This window comes from Ranitomeya imitator, chromosome 2, assembly GCF_032444005.1.
Source record: "Ranitomeya imitator isolate aRanImi1 chromosome 2, aRanImi1.pri, whole genome shotgun sequence".
Lineage (NCBI taxonomy): Eukaryota > Metazoa > Chordata > Amphibia > Anura > Dendrobatidae > Ranitomeya > Ranitomeya imitator.
In genome coordinates, this window is record NC_091283.1 from 516,957,741 (window position 1) to 516,977,523 (window position 19,783).

The window sequence follows — 19,783 nt, forward strand, 5'->3', positions numbered from 1 at the left end:
CCCCATTTCTTAATAACGTGTATTGCCCCCTCTAACATCAATGACAGCTTGAAGTCTTTTGTGGTAGTTGCGGATGAAGTTCTTTATTTTCTCAGATGGTAAATCTGCCCACTCTTCTTGGCAAAAAGCCTCCAGTTCCTGTAAATTCCTGGGCTATCGAGCATGAACTGCGCGCTTGAGATCTTCCCAGAGTGGCTCAATGATATTGAGGTCAGGAGCCTGAGATGACCACTCCAGAACCTTCACTTTGTTCTGCTGTAGCCAATGACAGGTCGACTTGGCCTTGTGTTTTGGATCATTGTCATGTTGGAACGTCCAAGTACGTCTCATGCGCAGCAGTATTTGCTGATAACGTGCTGCATTCATTTTTCCTTCAACCTTGACCATGTTTCCTGTGCCTTTTTGTAGCTCACACATCCCCAAAACATCAGCGATCTACCTCTGTGCTTCATCATAGGGCCTTGTTGACCTCTCTCCAAATGTAACGTTTATGGTTGTGACCAAAAAGTTTAATTTTAGTCTCATCACTCCAGATTACCTTGTTCCAGAAGTTTTGAGGCTTGTGGCATTTGCTTAGTAATGGATTTCTTCTGGCGACTTGACCATGCAGCCTATTTTTCTTCAAGTGCCTCATTATTGTGCTTCTTGAAACAGCCACACCTCTAGTTTTCAGAGAGTCCAATATTTCAGCTGATGTTATTTGTTGGTTTTTCTTTGCATCCCGAACAATTTTCCTGGCAGTTGTGGATGACATTTTTGTTTCTGTCTGACCGTGGTTTTGTTTTTACAGAGCCCCTGATTTTCCATTTGTTAATCAGTTTGAACACTGCTGACTGGCATTATCAATTCCTTGGATATCTTTTTGTATCCCTTTCACAGTTCAACTACCTTTTTCCTGTAGATCCGTTGACAATTCTTTTGCTTTCACCATGAATCACAATCCTGAAATGTCAGTGGCTGGATGAAAGATGCAAGAGTCTGTCTGCATCCCAGATACTCGCTCGGCTTTTATGCACACACTGATTACAAGCAAACAGGCCACAGGTGAGGATGGTACCTTTAGTAGCCATTCAAACCCATTTGTGTCAACTTCTGTGCATGTTATAAGGCCAAATTCACCAGGGTGTGTGAACTTTTGATCAGGGTCATTTGGATGTTTTGGGTTGTCATTATGATTTAAAAAGAGAAAACAGTAGTTTGACAATAAATGGCTTCACCCAACCACCAACCATGAGTGGAGAGAAAGTTTTGGTGTTAGCATTCATATTCTCTGAAAAAAAGGCCAAGAAAGCAAAAATTCTGCTGGGGTATGTAAACTTTTGAGCACACCTGTATTTCCCCCACTGTAAGTATAGTAGTGAAAAAATGGAGCCTCCAGAACCAGAAGTCTCACAGATCGCCCATCATTGGCCAATGATAAATGTCTTTACCAATACTGCAGTTTTCTTCCCCAGTACTTGGACAGGACCTGCATGGAGTCCAGCTCAGAGCTTGTCTTCAGTGCTCATCTCTATCCAGTCCCTAATGACAGAAAATCCTTATCACAATGAGCCTGGATTTGAGCAGGTACTGCAAACCCTTGGATCTGTTTCTTGACTCTAGGACTAATGAATGTACTTGTAATATTTACTTTCTGCTTCACTTTAGGAACGACATTCTGGAGACAGCAAGAACTACAATGAGTGCATTCGTCATGAGACCATAAGAGTGGCAGTATGTGAAATGCTGGAGGGAAAGTGCCAGTGTCCTGAGGCCTTACGGTGGGTCCTAGTATTCCAGTGATGCCTATAACACAGCAGTGTAAAGTACATACGTATTGCTGATAGCTGCAGTGAATGTTATTGTAGGGAGACACAATAAAGGGCCCTCATCAAGTGTTTGTGCAAGGTATATGATTTTAATGTTATCATTGATCGGTATGAGGGAGTTGTTTGCGGGATCAGATGTATTTTAGTGGTACCTTTTTAGAATACAGTACAGACCAAAAGTTTGGAAACTCCTCATTTAAAGATTTTTCTGTATTTTCATGACTATAAAAATTGTACAATTGTACATTCACACTGAAGGCATCAGAACTATGAATTAACACACGTGGAATTATATACTTAACAAAAAAGTGTGAAACAACTGAAAATATGTCTTATATTCTAGATTCTTCGAAGTAGCCACCTTTTGCTTTGATGACTGCTTTGCACTCTCTTGGCATTCTCTTGATGAGCTTCAAGAGGTTGTCACCGGGAATGGTCTTCCAACAATCTTGAAGGAATTCCCAGAGATGCTTAGCACTTGTTGGCCCTTTTGCCTTCACTCTGCGGTCCTGCTCACCCCAAACCATCTCGATTGGGTTCAGGTCTGGTGAGCACCCCATCACTCTCCTTCTTGGTCAAATAGCCCTTACACAGCCTGGAGGTGTGTTTGGGGTCTTTGTCCTGTTGAACAATAAATGATGGTCCAACTAAACGCAAACCGGATGGAATAGCATGCCACTGCAAGATGCTGTGGTAGCCATGCTGGTTCAGTATGCCATCAGTTTTGAATAAATCCCCAACAGTGTCACCAGCAAAGCACCTCCACACCATCACACCTCCTCCTCCATGCTTTATGGTGGGAACAAGGCATGTAGAGTCCATCCATTCACCTTTTCTGCATCACACAAAGACACGGTGGTTGGAACCAAAAATCTCATATTTGGACTCATCAGAACAAAGCACAGATTTCCACTGGTCAAATGTCCATTCCTTGTGTTCTTTAGCCCAAACAAGTCTCTTCTGCTTGTTGCCTGTCCTTAGCAGTGGTTTCCTAACAGCTATTTTACCATGAAGGCCTGCTGCACAAAGTCTCCTCTTAACAGTTGTTCTGGAGATGTGTCTGCTGCTAGAACTCTGTGTGGCATTGACCTGGTCTCTAATCTGAGCTGCTGTTAACCTGCGATTTCTGAGGCTGGTGACTCAGATAAACTTAGCCTCAGAAGCAGAGGTGACTCTTGGTCTTTCTTTCCTGGGCCGATCCTCATGTGAGCCAGTTTCTTTGTAGCGCTTGATGGTTTTTGCCACTGCACTTGGGGACACGTTCAAAGTTTTCCCAATTTCTCGGACTGTCTGACCTTCATTTCTTAAATTAATGATGGCCACTCGTTTCTTTACTTAGCTGCTTTTTTCTTGCCATAATACAAATTCTAACAGTCTATTCAGTAGGACTATCAGCTGTGTATCCACCAGACTTCTGCACAACACAACTGATGGTCCCAAAGCCATTTATAAGGCAAGAAATCCCACTTATTAAACCTGACAGGGCACACCTGTGAAGCAGTCATCAAAGCAAAAGGTGGCTACTTTGAAGAACTTAGAATATAAGACATATTACTCTGTCGCCTCATTGGGGGACACAGGACCATGGGTGTTATGCTGCTGTCCACTAGGAGGCGACACTATGCATAATCTGAAAAAGATTAACTGTGGCTCCTCCTCTGCAGTATACACCCCTGGACGGCGTCAGCCTTCTCCAGTTTTTGCTTAGTGTCGCAAAGGAGGCACACCTAAGATTTTTTTTTTTTTTACTCCGTTTTTTTCCTATGGATTACAGATGAAGAAAAGAGGGTCTCCTGTGAGACTCCCGGCATGGCTCCTTCCTCGGCCCCCTATTACGGGGTGCCCGGTTGAAGTAGAGATGGATATTTCCCCATGTTGCTCCTTCCCCAGTCCCTTGGGTGCTGGTTCGAAGTCGAGACCCCTTCTCTTTCCCCAATTCCTTTTGGTTTCTGGGTTGAGGTCGAGGCGAGGATAAAGGCCCCTGAAGGTGTGACAACAGCACCCTCCCTAATCCCCCTCTGGGGGCATTAGGTTGAGACACCTCAGGTAGGGCCTGTACAGGCAGCACTCTACAGCTCCCAGCAATGGGCCAGCACACTGCGTCTGCATCCAGGGACCCCAGCCCAGCTGCGGGCTCCTGTTGGGGCCTGGGGGAGTGCAGGCAGGCATGGCACAGACAGACACAGGGCTCCTTTCACCCCTGTCTCTGCGGCAGCATCAGCTCTATACTGCCTCAGGGAGACCCCAACCAGGCTCCCCCTTCCGCTTATAGCCCCACCGCCATCCTGCCTTTAAATCCGGGGGGGGTCCGGTTCTGATCCGACCCCCCTCCCGGACTTTCGCGCCGGCCTGGAGCCCTTCTTGGCCTCAGGCATCTAATTTAGGCCCCGGCTTCGGCCTAGCTGAAGCTGCAGCCTCCTCTCCGCCCCCCGGATGACTAATATGACACTCTACAGTGTCATAGAGGGGGTGGATCGAGACAGAAAGGGCGCGTTTTTACACAGCCTTGCCGCCTTTTTCCAGCTCTCCGCCCCCTTCTCCCCCTCCTCTCCTTCTCAGCAGCCATTTTCTGCTGCAGATTAACCCTGCATCTCCCTGTCTGTAGACCAGGACCAGGCAGCCAGTCTCCGGGGGGCACAGGACTGTGGATCTTCGGCGCTGGACCTAGGAGCACACTGGTGGGGTAAGATCACAGCTGGGTTCTTTACTCAGCTGTGAATCCATATTACCTATAAGGCTCCCCTATAGGTTTCTCTAACCCTGTAAGGCCCTCTGCCGGTAGCCCTTCTGCACTCTGTGCACTATGCCGGGCTCAAGGTCCAAGAGAACCAGGCAGAACTGCTATTATGCATTCTGCATAGCCTGCGGGACTGCTCTCCCCAGCGGCAGCACGTACCCGCATTGCCAGAACTGCATACAAACTAATGTGTCAGAGCCCCAAGAAGCACCTGCCAATGCCTCGGTGTCTAATGTCACGGTGCCTAATGCCACGCCGGAATGGGTCACTCAGAGGTCGCAATCTATGACGCAGTCTATAGATAACAAACCTCCACATTGCTTCAGGCTCTGCAGAGTCATGCCTCGGCTATGACTGTTACCAAGCAAAGGGAGAGCTTGACTCAGGAACAGAACGACCTAGCACATCCACGTCTAGGTAAGGACGCAAGCGGACCCATAGGTCAAGTCCATCTGCGTCATCCTATAGCACGGTCATCCCCTTATAGGGAGAGACACCGTAGTTCCAGGTCATCTAGATCGTCCCCTTCCAGGGGCAGACAATGCAGATTTCCATAATCCCTGACCAGTGAAGGCTTCCTCCCCAGCTCACCCAGCAGGGGACGCCTCAGCGATACACAGGATTCGGAAGGCATCTGTGACTCCGACTCAGACAGGGAAACGGAGGGGTCTCTGATCCCAATTTCCCCCTAACAATACAGCGCTAGTCAAGGACATAACCTCTTCCATCCATCGGGTGCTGGACATTTCTAATCTGCCACCAGAGGCCCCAAGATCTCCTTTGAAGGACCTCTGAGGCTGCCTAAGGTTTTCTCTAACCACCCAGAGTTTAAAGCGATCCTTAAAAAGCAGCTCTCACAGCCTGACAAAATTCGCTAATCGCAAATATCTGGAGGCAAAGTACCTTTTTCCACACCAAGGAATGGACAGATCCACCCAAAGTGGACCCTCCAGTCTCTAGACTAGCAGCACAGACCCTCTCTTCACTGCCAGATAGCTCAACCCTCAGGGACGCAGCAGACCGGCAGGTAGAACGCATGGCTCGTTCAATTTTTCGAGGTGGCAGGGGCCTCCCTGGCTCCTGCGTTCGCTTCAGTTTGGGCCGCCAAGGCCATCCTGGCTTGGGCCAAAAATTTACAAGCTGGCCTCCAAGCATCTGCCCCTGAGCTGTCGGACCAAGCGGTTTAAATAGCAGTTGTAGCAGATTACATGCTTCATGCAGCTCTGGATTCAGCAAGGGACGTAACGAGGATAGCATCAAACGCCATCACGACTCGGCGTATCCTCTGGCTGCGGAATGGAAAGCGGATGCAGCCTCAAAGAAGTCCCTCACACACTTCCCGCATCTCAGTGGGTGACCTTTTTTTTTTGGTGAAAGGTTGGACACAATGATATCCAACGCCACCTGGGGTAGGAGTATTTCTCTCCCTCAACTGAAACCTATACGCACTGACAAAAAGTGTAACAAACCCGATTCCGATTCTTTCGGAATTCCGCGGGCTGGTCCGTCTTGCGTCCAGCACACAACCGTTCTCCACACAGGGACAACTCACAGTCGACGCAAAGGTCAGACAAGACCTGGCAGTTAAAAGCAGGCCAGTCAAAGACCAAAGGAGGAAAACCTCAGACTTTTTTTTTCCTCCTCATGACTCAGGCACCCCGGCAGACATCCCACTCGTAGGCGACTTTGCTCCTTTCAGCAAGTCTGTATGCCTACTACTGAAGACAGGTGGATCGGGGAACTAGTGTCTTCCGGATAAAAGATAGTGTACAACTTCAAACCACGAACCGATTCTTCCTCTTTAAGCTATTTGATAATTTATACTAGAATTTATATCTTTATATTATCTTTTCATTGAAATTTACATGGACTGGAAAATGTTGCCCAGCTAGGATACATAATCTCTCTCCATATCTACTATATAATTGTCTAAGGGTCACTTCCGTCTTTCATTGGCCAGCTGCCTGTCATGGCTGCCGCGACCAATCAGCGATGGGCACAGTCAGATTAGTCCCTCCCTACTCCCCTGCAGTTAGTGCCCGGCACCCGCTCGCTCCATACTCCCCTCCGGTCACCGCTCACACAGGGTTAATGCCAGCGGCGACTGACCGCGTTATGCCACGGGTTACGCACTCTGTTACCGCTGCTATTAACCCTATGTGTCCCCAACATTTTACTATTGATGCTGCTTATGCAGCGTCAATAGTAAAAAAAAAATATAATGTTAAAAATAATAATAAAAAAAAAACCTGCTATACTCACCCTCCGTATTCCAAGGATGCGCTTGCGCCTTCCGCCATCTTCCGGTCCCAGAGATACATTGCGAAATTACCCAGAAGACTTAGCGGTCTCGCGAGACCGCTAAGTCTTCTGGGTAATTTCGCAATGCATCCTGGGAACGGAAGATGGCAGCAGCCGTTGGATCCCAGGGGGTGAGTATGTAACTATTTTTTATTTTAATTCTTTTTTTTTAACATGAATATGTGCCCACACTGCTGCGTTGGCTACATGGGCTGCGTTGGCTACATGGCTGCTATATACTACGTGGGCAGTACTATATACTACATGGCTGCTATATACTACGTGGGCAGTACTATATACTACATGGCTGCTATATACTACGTGGGAAGTGTTATATACTACATGGCTGCTGTATACTACGTGGCCTGTGTTGGATACTGCGTGGGCTGCGTTATATACAATGCATCGGGTATTCTACAATATGTATGTATATAGCAGCCACTTAGTATATAGCACAGGCCACGTACTATTTGTATGCTATATACTACATGGCTCCTACATACTACGTGGCCTGTGCTATATAGTATGTGGCTGCTATATACATACATATTCTAGAATACCCGATGCGTTAGAATCGGGCCACCATCTAGTCCTTGCATAACCAGCTAAATCTGTTGCTGTGAAAATATGGTTGAGACCCTGTGTAACTGTCAGCCGCAATCTTTGCTACCAAGTTTTACCATAAACAGTACCAATTTGATGCTGCTCTTGGAAAGGTTATGGTAAAGGCCTGTCTATATAGGAATTTTTAGCCCCATCTTGGCATACTACATGTTATTATTTTCTATGTCAGATTCAAGTGCCCTAAATGGGCTAAAAAAACAGTAAAAAGTAAGGATTTGAATCCCATCCCCCCTTCCTCCATTAAAAATAATAATAAAAAGCATATTTTCTTTTGCTTCATATGTAAAAGTTAGTTCTTCAAAAATGTAAAACAAGCATGAGCAGTAAACAAAGTAAGGAGGAAAAAAATGGAAACTCCAGAACTGCAGTTTGAAAAGAAAAAGAAAAATACCAAAAAAAGCGATCAAATTGTTGTATATTACCAGAATGTTATTAAAACCAAGCCCTCATTCTGTTCAATTGATGGAAAAATGAAAAACATTACAGTGTCAAAAATGGTGACACAAATGTTGTTGTTGTTTTACACCTTTGAAAAAAATGTTTTTCTTAATCGCTTCTTTGGGGGACACAGGAAACCATGAGAATATGCTTCTGCAACTAGGAGGGTTGACGCTAAGCAAAAAAGTTAGCTCCTCCCCAACAGTATATACTCACCAACTGGCATAAAGCTAATCCGTTTTAGCTTGGTGTCAGTAGGAGGCAGACATGGGACTGCACTCAGACTCGTTTCTACCTTAGGCTAGGTTCACGTTGCGTTAGTGCAGTCCGTTCAACGCATACGTTAAACGGACTGCGTTAACGCAAGTGCCGAAAAATATCGCATTTATGCGATCGCGCTAGCGCAGATGCTCTATCTGTGCTAGCGGTGATGGACCCGAAAACGCTGCAGACTGCGTCCGAGGGTCCGTCACAGAATGACGGCACATCGCTAACGCATGCCGATTATGACAGTCAGTACCTGACCTCACCAAGGTATCCCAGACCTTGGTTTTGGTCTTAGAACGACTGTCCAACCTTGCCTCCAACACGGGACCCCCGATCAGTCCCCTAGGTACTTTACACCCTGTGTTCCCTCAATCCAAAAAGGATACATAACACCGGTATTCCAGCTGTTCAAAAAATTGTACCCGCACTAGCTTATTGTCTAATTCCTCATCATCCTCTCCGTCCTTCAGGATCCCAATCCCCCCACCCCCCACTCTTTGATACACTAGTTGCTCAGGAGTCAGACCCCCAGTTTGAGTCAGATTCTGATCTAGACTCCGAAAACATCTCTAAACTACAAGATATAGTAAATATTCTGATTGTAGCACTTAATCAGACCCTTGAAATGAACCTGCTAAATAACCTACAGACTCTGTAACCTACAGTCCTGCCCTGGAGCATGGGTATCTCATTAGTTGCAAACTTCTAACACTGATAACACTGGATCCACAAGACAGATTTCTTCACCCCAGGTATCATTTTAATCAGTTTAACACTGCCAACCTGACAGTGTCTGTAGGTTAGAAACATCTTCCTCTGAGCAGACGTATCATTCCAAAACTCTTTTTCCTTCCTGAACCTTCGCCAACCACAAGGAGTTCACTGGAATCTACTCTAAGGAGTGGGAACACCAAAAAAGAGAAGAAAGCGCATGGACGTATTGTATCCATTTTCATGTGATCTGCTTCAGAAATGGGCTTCCTCAGTGGACCCCCAGTCTCCCAGCTCTCCACTAACACTATCCTTCCTCTTTCTGATGCAGCCTCCTTAAAGGAGCCCTCTGACAGACAAACCTAAGCCTTTGCCAAATAAGCCTTTGAAGCCGCGCGTGCGGCCCTCTGCCCTTCCTGCGGCATGGGTATCCAAGTTGGTTTCAGCCTGGGCAAAACACCTCTACCAGGGTATCCTGTCAGCCGTGCCCTTCCGAACAGGCGGACCAAATCGGTCACTTAGGGAAGTATCTCCTCAAAGCCTCTCGGTGCAGCCACTTGTTCCTCCCTGGCAGCCAACAATATCATCACCATCAGCAAGGTCTTATGGTTGAAGTCGTGTAACGCAGGCACTGCCGCCAAAAGGTCCCTCGCCAGCTTTCCCTTCTAGGGTTCACGTCACCTTGGAGAAGAATTGGACAATTTCCAATGCCATTTTGGGGGTAAAAGTACTTCACTCCCTCATCAGAGGCCTAAACACTTGCCTCCTAAATGTTGCACAGTACAGTTTTGTTCCTTTCGGAGAATCAAAGTCCAGACCAGTAATCGACAGGACAAAACTCAAGCCCATTAAGAGAGAAAGGCTTTCTTTCAAGCCAGTTCCCACCTGTCACTCATGAGCCCTCCAGCATGACGGGCCATTTCCACCTGGGAATCCTCTCAGGTTGGGCAGACGTCTCCTTCATTTCCGGAACGAGTGGTTCTCAGTGATCGGCGCATAGGTCCAAGACATCTTCTCCAATGGTTACAAGATAGAATTTTCTACATTCCCTCATTTTTGTGAGTCCCACCCACCAAAGAACCTTTCCCTCATTCCCTGGTTTTTCAAGGCTATTAGCCTCCTCTTTGAGGCAGTGGTCATCGCCCTTGTTCCTCCGTCAGAACTCTGTTTGGGTTTTATTCAAACCTGTTCGTGGTTCCGAAGAAGGATGGCTCATTCGCCCGATTCTGTATCTCAAGCTATTGAACAAACCTGTTTGGCTATGCCACTTCTGAATCAAGTTACTTCAGTCTGGGATGGCTTCCATGGAATCCAAGAAATTCCTATGCTTGGTAGATATTAAAGAAGTCTACCTACACATTCCCGTTTTCCCCCTTATCAGAGATTTCTTTGGTTCGCATTACAGCAATCCCACTTTCAATTCACGGCACTGCCGTTTGGTTTAGCCTCAGCATCGGGGTCTTCACGAAGATAATGGTGATGGTTATGGCTATTCTCCGGAGCAGAGCCATTCTCATTGCCCTTTATTTAGATGACCTTCTCATCAAGGCTGCGTCTTCCCCAGCATGTCATGAGTTTACAGATCACTATGGACACCCTCACCCGTCTAGGCTTATCGACATCCCAAAGTCGTCTTTGATCCCAGTCCAACGAATTGTTTTTCTTGGAATGCTGTTAGGCACTGCACGATCAAAAGAGTTTTTATGCCCAGAGAGAAACACTCTGTTCTATCACATGGGATTCAGGAATAGTCTCTTCCCATCCACATTCTGGAACTTGGGGAAATCTTTCTTGCTCTACTTCAATGGCAGAATCTTTTCCTTAACCATCCGAATCGGTTCCAAACCGACAGTGCCACTGTGGTGGCATACATAAACCATCAAGGAGGAACCCGAAGTTGAGCAGTATTTTCAGAAGTGATGCAGATTCTGTTATGGGCTGACCAGAATGTACTGATGACCTCAGCAGTACACATTCCAGTAGTGGACAACTTGGCCGCCGAATTTGTCAGCCGAGAAGGTCTCGCCACTGTCTTGTGGTCCCTGAATCGGTCAGTCTTCCACGAGATTTGTCTCTGGCAGACTCCCAACGTCGATTTGATGGGTGTCCAGACTGAACCACAAGGTTCCTCAGATAGACTCCAGATAACGCGCCCCTCTAGCAATCGGCTTTAAAGCCCTGGTAATTCCTTGGTCCTAGTTCTCGCTCCTGTACCTGTTCCCTCCCTTGCCACTGATCCCCAAGGTGGTCAAGAAGATGAAGATGGAGGGAGTGCCCATCATTCTCATTGCTCCAGACTGAGCCAGAAGACCCTGGTACGCATAAGTAATCAACCTCTCCATGGACACTCCGTGGAAAATCCCCGAACCTTCCAGACTTTCTCCAATAATGTTGTTCAGATCATGATCAGGGTGAGGAAGCCTTCTTCCTCCTGCATTTACCACCGTACGTGGAAAGGCTTTTTACGCTGGTGTGTAACTAACTAACCAGACCTCCCCATTGGTCTTTCATTTGCCATTTCTATCCTCTTTCAATAGAATTTAGCGTCTAGCCTGCAGAACAGGACCTTCCTGCAAGAAGTTGTGCACTTCATTCCCCAACTACCGGCCTCCGGTAGAACCTTGGGACCTCAGTCTACTGCTCGAGGTTCTTCAGGAGTCACCATTCGAACCTCTGTGAGAAATTTCAGCTTCCCTCCTTTCCTGGAAAGTTGCTTTCCTGGTCGCCATTACTTCTATTAGACGAGTTTCTGAACGTGCAGACCTCTCTTGTCCTTCCCCTTATCTAGTGTTCCATTACAAGAAGGTAGTATTAAGTCTGATCCCATCCTTTCTCCCCAAGGGTTTCTGCATTTCACCTCAATGAGGACATTGTTCTTCCTTCATTATCCATGCCCTTCTCGTTCTCCAACAGTCTCTAAACAAGCTGGACCTGGTAAGAATCTTCTGTCTCTACCTTTTCAGGACAGCACCCATCATACGTGCGTACTCGCTGTTCATAATTCCCTAAGGCCCTCGAAAAGGCTTGGCTGCTTCAAAGTCTACCATTGCTTGCTAGGTTTGTTCTGCCATTGTGGACGACTGCTGACCATGGGTCTGAGCTCGTTCACTTAGTGTCACTGCTCACTCCACTTGCTGGTGCCTCCTGGGCTGTCTGCCACCAGGCATCGGCCTCACAGGTTTGCAAGGCTACTACATGGTCTTCCTTTCATACCTTTGGCAAGTTGTACAGGGTTCACACCTACGCCTCGATAGATGTAAACCTTGGTAGAAAGATCTGCAAGCTACAGTGGCCTGAGCTCTGACTTGAGGGTACTACTTTTACCCACTCTTGGGACTGCTTTTGGACGCTCCATGGTTTCCTGTGTCCCCCAATGAAGCGATAGAGAAATTAAGATTTTGGGTACCTACCGCAAAATCTTTCTCTGAGCCTTCATTGGGAACATGTCACCCACCTTTGTTTGTTTGTTTTATTTATGTTATGATTGTTGTATTCTTGTTGTTTCTCATACTGCTTTCTCACTAACTGATTAGGTTTGTGCCTGTTCTTGGGTATATACTGTTCTGGAGGAGCTAACTTTGTTTTGCATAGTGCCCGCCTCCTAGTGGCAGCAGCATATACCCATAGTTTCCTGTGTCCCCCAATGAAGGCTCCAAATAAAGAGATTTTACGGTAGGTACTCAAAATCTTCTTCATTTTTCAGTTCTTAAAATCAGAAAAAAAATAACCTATAAGTTTATTACCGATATTGTACTGAACTGGAAAATCATGCTGCAAGATAATTTTTACTGCACAATGACCCCATAAAAATGGCTGATTGGCATTTTTTTTGTTAATTAGCAGCATCTGGATTTTCCAGTACAATAAATGGTAAAATGAATGGTGTCATTTATAAATATAAATCATCTCACAAAAATAAACCCTCATACGGCTATGTAATGGAGAAGTTAAAGGGAACCTGTCACCCCGTTTTTTCAGATTGAGATAAAAATACTGTTAAATAGGGCCTGCGCTGTGCGTTACAATAGTGTATGTAGTGTACCCTGATTCCCCACCTATGCTGCGAAATACATTACCAAAGTCGCCGTTTTCGCCTGTCAATCAGGCTGGTCAGGTCAGGTGGGCGTGGTAACATCGCTGTTTCTTCCCCAGCTTTCCGTTGGTGGCGTAGTGGTGTGCGCATGTCCAAGTGCCGAATCCACTGCGCGCAGGTGAAGAAAAAGCGCGCGATCTGCGCTACTACCCTTGTCATCGGTGGGGGTGGCCATCTTCCTAAGGCCGCGCGTGCGCAGATGGAGTGCTCTGCTGCACGGGGCTTCAGGAAAATGGCCGCGGGATGCCGCGCGTGCGCAGATGGAGATCGCGGCGGCCATTTTCCTGAAACTGAGATGCAAACTCGGCTTTGTTTCTTTTCTTTCTTTCCTTATTCTAGGAGTGTAATGGAAAAATCCTTCTTGGAATACTATGACTTCTATGAAGCGGTTTGCAAGGATAGATTTCACTTACAGGGACAAAGCATGCAGGTGAGTTGTCTGGTATTTATGTAAAGTGGTGGAGGTGAGTATCCTCTGAAAATTAGTTTGTCACAACCATGTTACTTGGCTGCAACAGAACCACTTTAAAGACAATCTGTCAGTATAATCAACAACCTAATCCCTTAATATGGGCATATAGGTTGTAGAAAGCTGAAAAAAATTATACCTGAGATCCGATGACTTATTCTAGAGAAAACCATGTTTTTCTTAATATGTAAATGGGTTTGAAGATTTGTGGGCTGGACACTGATCTGAATGAGAATCTGCCTCTAGAGCTTATTTTATATGAAAGGGGGCATTACCAGTGTGAGACACAATGACTGATAGTCTGCTCTCTGGATGTACATGTCTCACACTTGTAACTACCCATTATAGATAAAATAAATTTGGAGGCAGATTATCAGGGAGATCTGTGTCCAGAAATGTAGAATTTTCTGACATATCTATGGTAAACTATAGTCTCCATGCAAGGACAACATCTGCAAGGAGTTTTTATATTCTCCCCGTGTTTGTGTGGGTTTCCTCCGGGCACTCCGGTTGCCCCAATGGGGACAGCGATGACAATGTGTGCAAACTGTAAAGCGCTGCGGAAAATGTTAGCTCAAAAAAAGAAGAGAATGTCCAGCCTCACCGAATCCGTATCTTTATTCACAAACTTTAAACATAGAGGATACAGACTTCAGCACGAACCATATGGGTAAGAATCTCAACGCATTTCTGGAGACTAAGCTCCCTTAATCATCATTGACATTTTTATCAGTCTCAAAACGTTTGGCCATGGGTGTATGCAGTTTGTGTTGAGAAATCTGGTGACAGATCTACTTTAAACTTGGAGACCAAGGTGCAATATCTCACACAATCTGTCACTAAGTGTGGCACCATTTTCAAAATAAAGTTGCCATGTCTAAGATCTGAAAAGGAGTGTTATAGCTCAATAAAAAAAAATTAAAGCCTGATTGTTATGCTGATACTCTTTAAAACATGTTATTACCTGGTTACTGTTTTATTTGTGGCATCTAACAGATTTTGCTGCTCTTCTAGGACCCATTTGGGGAAAAGCGAGGACACTTTGACTACCAGTCTCTTCTCAGTCGTCTACAACTTATCCATCAGAGAGTGCGGGAAAAACACCGGCGTGAGACAGTGGATATAGACTCTGACTCCAGCTCTTCTGAGACAGACCTGGACACTCAAGGAAGTTTAAACCCATAAGGTATGGGACTGTAAGGCATGGAGTACTGAGTGGTCATCACATCAGACTCTAGCGGTGATGCTGGATAATAAAACTTTGAGCACAAAGCCACTTATGCTTTTGGCGGCTATATGAAAGTAGAGTCGGTGAATCTCTCGGCCAGTGCTATGGAAAGATGATCTGTGGTTGATTTATACATAACACAGTAGTGAGGCTTGGACTGATGGAGCCTGGATCAGATGTGAAGGCAGCACATTCACGAAACCTTATGTTCTTTGTGAAATGGTCATTTATCAGCCCAGACAAGCCAAAGAGTTCAATTCCAGTCAAGCCCCAGGATTAATCGCAGAACAGACGCCACAACTAACCATCTTTTATTTTATCCCCTTGCTTCCCCGTCCCAATACCAGCACTTTGTCTTTTACCTGACAGCTTGTGTCCTTACATCTGTTACAACCATAGATGATTTCCTACAGGAATAAAGTAAGGACCTATGTACTTTTTTTATTCTGATGTTTTTGTATGGTTTCTTCTTGTAAATCTGGGAAAGCAATGTTAATGATTGTAACTTTATGAAACCCAGGCAGAATTCATTGTGGCTCTTCACATCTGTGTGATGCATAAGACTGTTCATTTCAATAGAAGGAAAATCTTTTGTGATCGACTTGTAACTTGTAACAATAATTATATATATAAAAGAGCAGATGCCAAGATGTGAAGAAAGCCATAGTTGTGAAAGCCGTAGAAAAGCTGGTCCTGACATTAGCACCCAATCAGCTTGTGGCAATTCTTTAACTTGTTCAGGATTAGTCTTCCAAAAGTTTCCATGATTGTCCTCCAGATGTTGTAAATGGCAGGTTTTAAGAATACAACAAGGTCCAGAGCAGTTTCTATGGAGCACGCTCCATAAACTGAAGTCATCTGACCCTTCCTAACACAAAAACAGATGTTATTGCAAATGTGAAACAACGATAGTTTCTGATGTTTGCTTATTCTTGTGTCAGATCATTTCAAGTGCCTAGTGAGTGCTCTACTGAGCTATAGCTGCCTGGTGAGGAGCATATTAATCCATCTTAAATGAGGAATGGATTGCTGTTTTGTTGTCGTTGGTGCCCTGTGGTTTTGGATTGAGATAATTTAGAAATCTTGGATAGGTCCATAAGGCTGGGGTTTCACGAGGACTTTGGCCTCGACACCTGTTGCGCAGGCAAAGTTTACTAGCTGTGGCTGCATCATTGCAGAAGATTATTGGCGATTTACTTGTCGCAGTATCCTCTGAATCGCAATGTGACTATATTCACTTGTATTGTGCTATGATGTAACAGCGAAGCTAGCAAACTTTGGCTGTGTGACAGATGTAGCAGCCAAAGTTGTCTTGTAGTCGAACCCTTAACATTATTGATACCTTCTGGGGGCTTTTTTCTCCCTGCAGTTTTGCTAAAATAATTTTTGCAATGTTTCCTTCCTTAAAATTATTGAACAATTTAGCTTCTAGAGCCTCTATGTATCATTGTACATAGACTGATAAAATAGTCCGCCAGTCTGTGAGCTCATGTGACAACATGTTCCTAGAGACTGTCACTGAATCTCAGAGAAGGATGCTGTAGAGACAAAGGCCCTGGTTCCAGCGATGTCACTGGGCTGCTTGTTGTAGTTTTGATAAAACATTGATTTTATCCGCAAAAGATTATCATTAGAGGGCTAGTAAGGGTATGTGCACATGTATTCTGGGTCCACTGCGGATTTTTCAGCAGCGGATTTCAGCAGATTTGATAAATCCGCAGTGAAAAAACGCTGCGGATTTACCGTGTTTTTTCTGCAGTTTTACAACTGCAGATTTCTATTGGAGCAGTTGTAAAACAGCTGCGGAATCCGCAGAAAGAAGTGACATGCTGCGGGAATGTAAACCGCTGCGTTTCCGCGCGTTTTTTTCCGCAGCATGTGCACAGCGTTTTTTGTTTCCCATAGGTTTACATTGAACTATAAACGCATGGGAAACTGCTGCGGACGCGCAGCAAAATCTGCATCGTGTGCACATACCCTAAACCTGCTGCCAAGTAGTCAGACATATTTATAAGCTCTGTGTTACCCCGTCCCCTTCACTGTTTGGCAGCTTTCTGCCTATGCACAGTGTACACAGGAAGCTGCCAATCAGTGGAGTAGACAGGGTTATACAGAGCTCAGCATTCAGAAAACTGCTAGATCTACAGAAGATAAAACCACTTATCAAAATGGCAATAAGCAGCTCAGTAAGTGACACATGACTGGTAACAGGTTCTCTGCCCATACAGTATGCTGCTCTCAGATGGAATAGGAAAAGCCTGATGAGATTCCTTTTTAAATGCTCATATTCTTTCTCCTATAAAATGTTCTAGACTGATTTACTATTAAGTTAGTTACTCTTATTTTAAATCTAAATTGGCTCCCCAAAATAGTCTTGGTCCCATGGTAGGATGGCTGCCTCAGGCAGAAGACCACCTCCATGAGCAGAGGCCTACACACTGGAATTTGCTAGGAACACCTTATTATTACCGCAAACATGTACACTCATTCGCCCCAGCAGGTGGACGTGCAATTAAACATGTGAACATACCCTCATGGACTGTTTTATACATATTCATTGTGTCTAGACAGGTTTTGTATATTTTTTTTTTAATGTCTGAGCCCATAACAAAATTGTGAGCAGGTCTTGGGGATCCTTGGGTAAGAAATAAACAAACAAAATAAAAACTATTGTGTGCTGGAAATAATCAGATTAGTTCTGGCAATAGTTTGTGACTGTTCACTATCATGCTAGAAGCTACCACCTGTGCACAAGGCAACACATGAAGCTCTTTACGTCATCCATAGGGTGGACAAGGACAATGAACACAGAGTGCAGATGTCATCATCATGGTGAAAAATACAGAGGCACCATGCGGATCACACTGCCGGGATCCTGCCCTGGTTGTGGCTTGCATGACCAGACCTGCAATTTGCGGATAAATGCCGGCTGCGGTGATGCTGGAAGTAATTATGTGATCTGTAACAACGGGCATTTTCTCAGTAAGGCTATATCTACAGGCGCACCAGCCGCCAGCATTCTGCTATGCAGAGTAAAAATGACTTTTTATGTAGCACTAATTAATGTGTGAATAATCTACAATCGCAATTGAGAATTAATGATAACCAGAGAAATAGGCTGACTGAATGGCTTCATATTTTTCTGTTCAAAAATGCTGTTTGTCATAGTTCTGTCAAGCGAATAAGCTGAAGTTCTCTGCTATGGTAATATGGACAAATTCCACATCATGCAAGGGTTAACTAAACAGTGGTGCAACTTCAGGTTTCTGACCCTTCGATTGCATATTTCTCTCATAATTCAATTATCTAATGCCATTTGGTTTGTAGGTAAAGGTTATTCTGGTTTCAGCAAATACATATTACATCCCAGGATCTATAGTGGGTGGGGGTAATAATGTCGGCATGTCATAAGCTAGTCTTAACATGATGGCAGATGAAGCAAGATATACCTCGCTTATTAGGAGGCTCAATCTCAATTTTGAATTATGAAGGTTCTCTTTATCCTTTTACACCAATTTCTGGTGTATAGTAAGTATGGCAGGGCTTTCCCGCTAAGCCCCCTCCGGCTGTAAAAAGTTGGTGAGAAAAATACAGGAAAACTGTGCAAATATTGTATATGCCATCATGATTAGCACTCCCCTCCCCCCAAAGCCCCCCCCCCAGAATTAAAAAATTGTAGATCCATTAATCCCACCCCCACAATATTTCAACATTTGGATTTACTCTTTGTATCGGGTCCTCAGTTTAAGATCTTGGCTTGTGATCACAATTTAATTCCAAGGGTTAAAAAAAACCAAGCTGTTTAGTTCATGTTTTGGGCACATCGGTGCAGGGCTCGGTACAGTTATCTGCTGTGTTTTGCTGGAAGCTTAGTGATCATATGTCCAGGACTGATCTTTATTCCCTGGAAGTAAATAAGATTCAAATAGGCAAGCAGTGATCTTGAACACAGCTGGGAATTGATCCAGAAATTACACTGACAATGTTACCATTTAGGCTATGTGCACACGTTCAGGAATTCATGCAGAAAATTCCTGAGAATTCCGGACATTTTCTGCATGAAATCCGCAAGAAAACCGCATGCGTTTTTGCAGCGATTTTGCCACGGTTTTGACGCGTTTTTTTCCGGACACTTCCCAATGCATTTTGGAGTGGGAAATCCGCAGAAAAACCGCAAAAAGATAGAGCATGTCCGGATTTTGTGCGGTATGCGTTTTTTTTGCGGAAAAAAACACATCATGTGCACAAAACATCCGGAATTCATTCTAAATAATGGGATGCTTATTGTATGCGGGTTTTTTTGCAGTTTTATAGCGTTTTTATCGGGAAAAACCGCGAAAAAACCGCAACGTGTGAACACAGACTTACAGTGTACAGTGCTGTAGCTTTACAGCTCTAGAGAGGAGGAGACGTCGGCTAATCATGCATATCTCAGTCTGGTAAATGACAGCGCAGGTATGTCCTGACATTGTGCTGGTCTAAAATGCTCATGTGTTTGTGTTTAGTAAAGGATATATCAGTATTGACACGTGCAGCTTTGATTGGCTGAAGAATTTCCAACCTTCATCACAATTTCCTTCCATATTTTTACAGGGAACCTGTCACCCCCTCAGGCGTTTGTAACTAAAAGAGCCACCTTGTGCAGCACTAATGCTGCATTCTGACAAGGTGGCTCTTTTAGTTATGCTCCCTGCACAGGCTGAAATAAACGCTTATAAAATGTACCTCCACATACCCTGAAATGGCCCCGGGGTGGGTCTTTCCCTCCTAATCAGACGCAGCGCGTTACTCCGGGCCTGTGCGCGCCGCCTCCTCTTGCTTTATTAGCGTCCCTGGCGCCTGCGCTGTAAGTTCGAAGGGCAGCGCAACTGCGCATGCCCAGAAAAATACTTACAGCGCAGGCGCCGGGAACGCTAATAAAGCAAGAGGAGGCGGCGCCTGTGCTGCGTCTGATTAGGAGGGAAAGACCCATCCCGGGACCATTTCAGGGTATGTGGAGGTACATTTTATAAGCTTTTATTTCAGCCTGTGCAGGGAGCATAACTAAAAGAGCCACCTTGTCAGAGTGCAGCATTTGTGCTGCACAAGGTGGCTCTTTTAGTTACAA

The 19,783-nt window shown here is 45.1% G+C and overlaps 1 protein-coding gene across 1 annotated transcript in view; it reads left to right on the forward strand.

Annotated features, from left to right (window-relative positions):
* The window catches only part of UBE2Z (ubiquitin conjugating enzyme E2 Z), a 48,380-nt gene extending 33,269 nt beyond the window's left edge, over positions 1-15,111 (forward strand). Inside the window, exons 4-7 of the mRNA XM_069751754.1 lie at positions 1,455-1,566; positions 1,648-1,760; positions 13,319-13,409; positions 14,463-15,111. Of these exons, the coding sequence (XP_069607855.1) occupies positions 1,455-1,566; positions 1,648-1,760; positions 13,319-13,409; positions 14,463-14,633 (487 nt within the window). The 3' untranslated portion in view covers positions 14,634-15,111. The remainder of the gene's footprint in view (positions 1-1,454; positions 1,567-1,647; positions 1,761-13,318; positions 13,410-14,462) is intronic.
* The last annotated feature ends 4,672 nt before the right edge of the window (positions 15,112-19,783 follow it).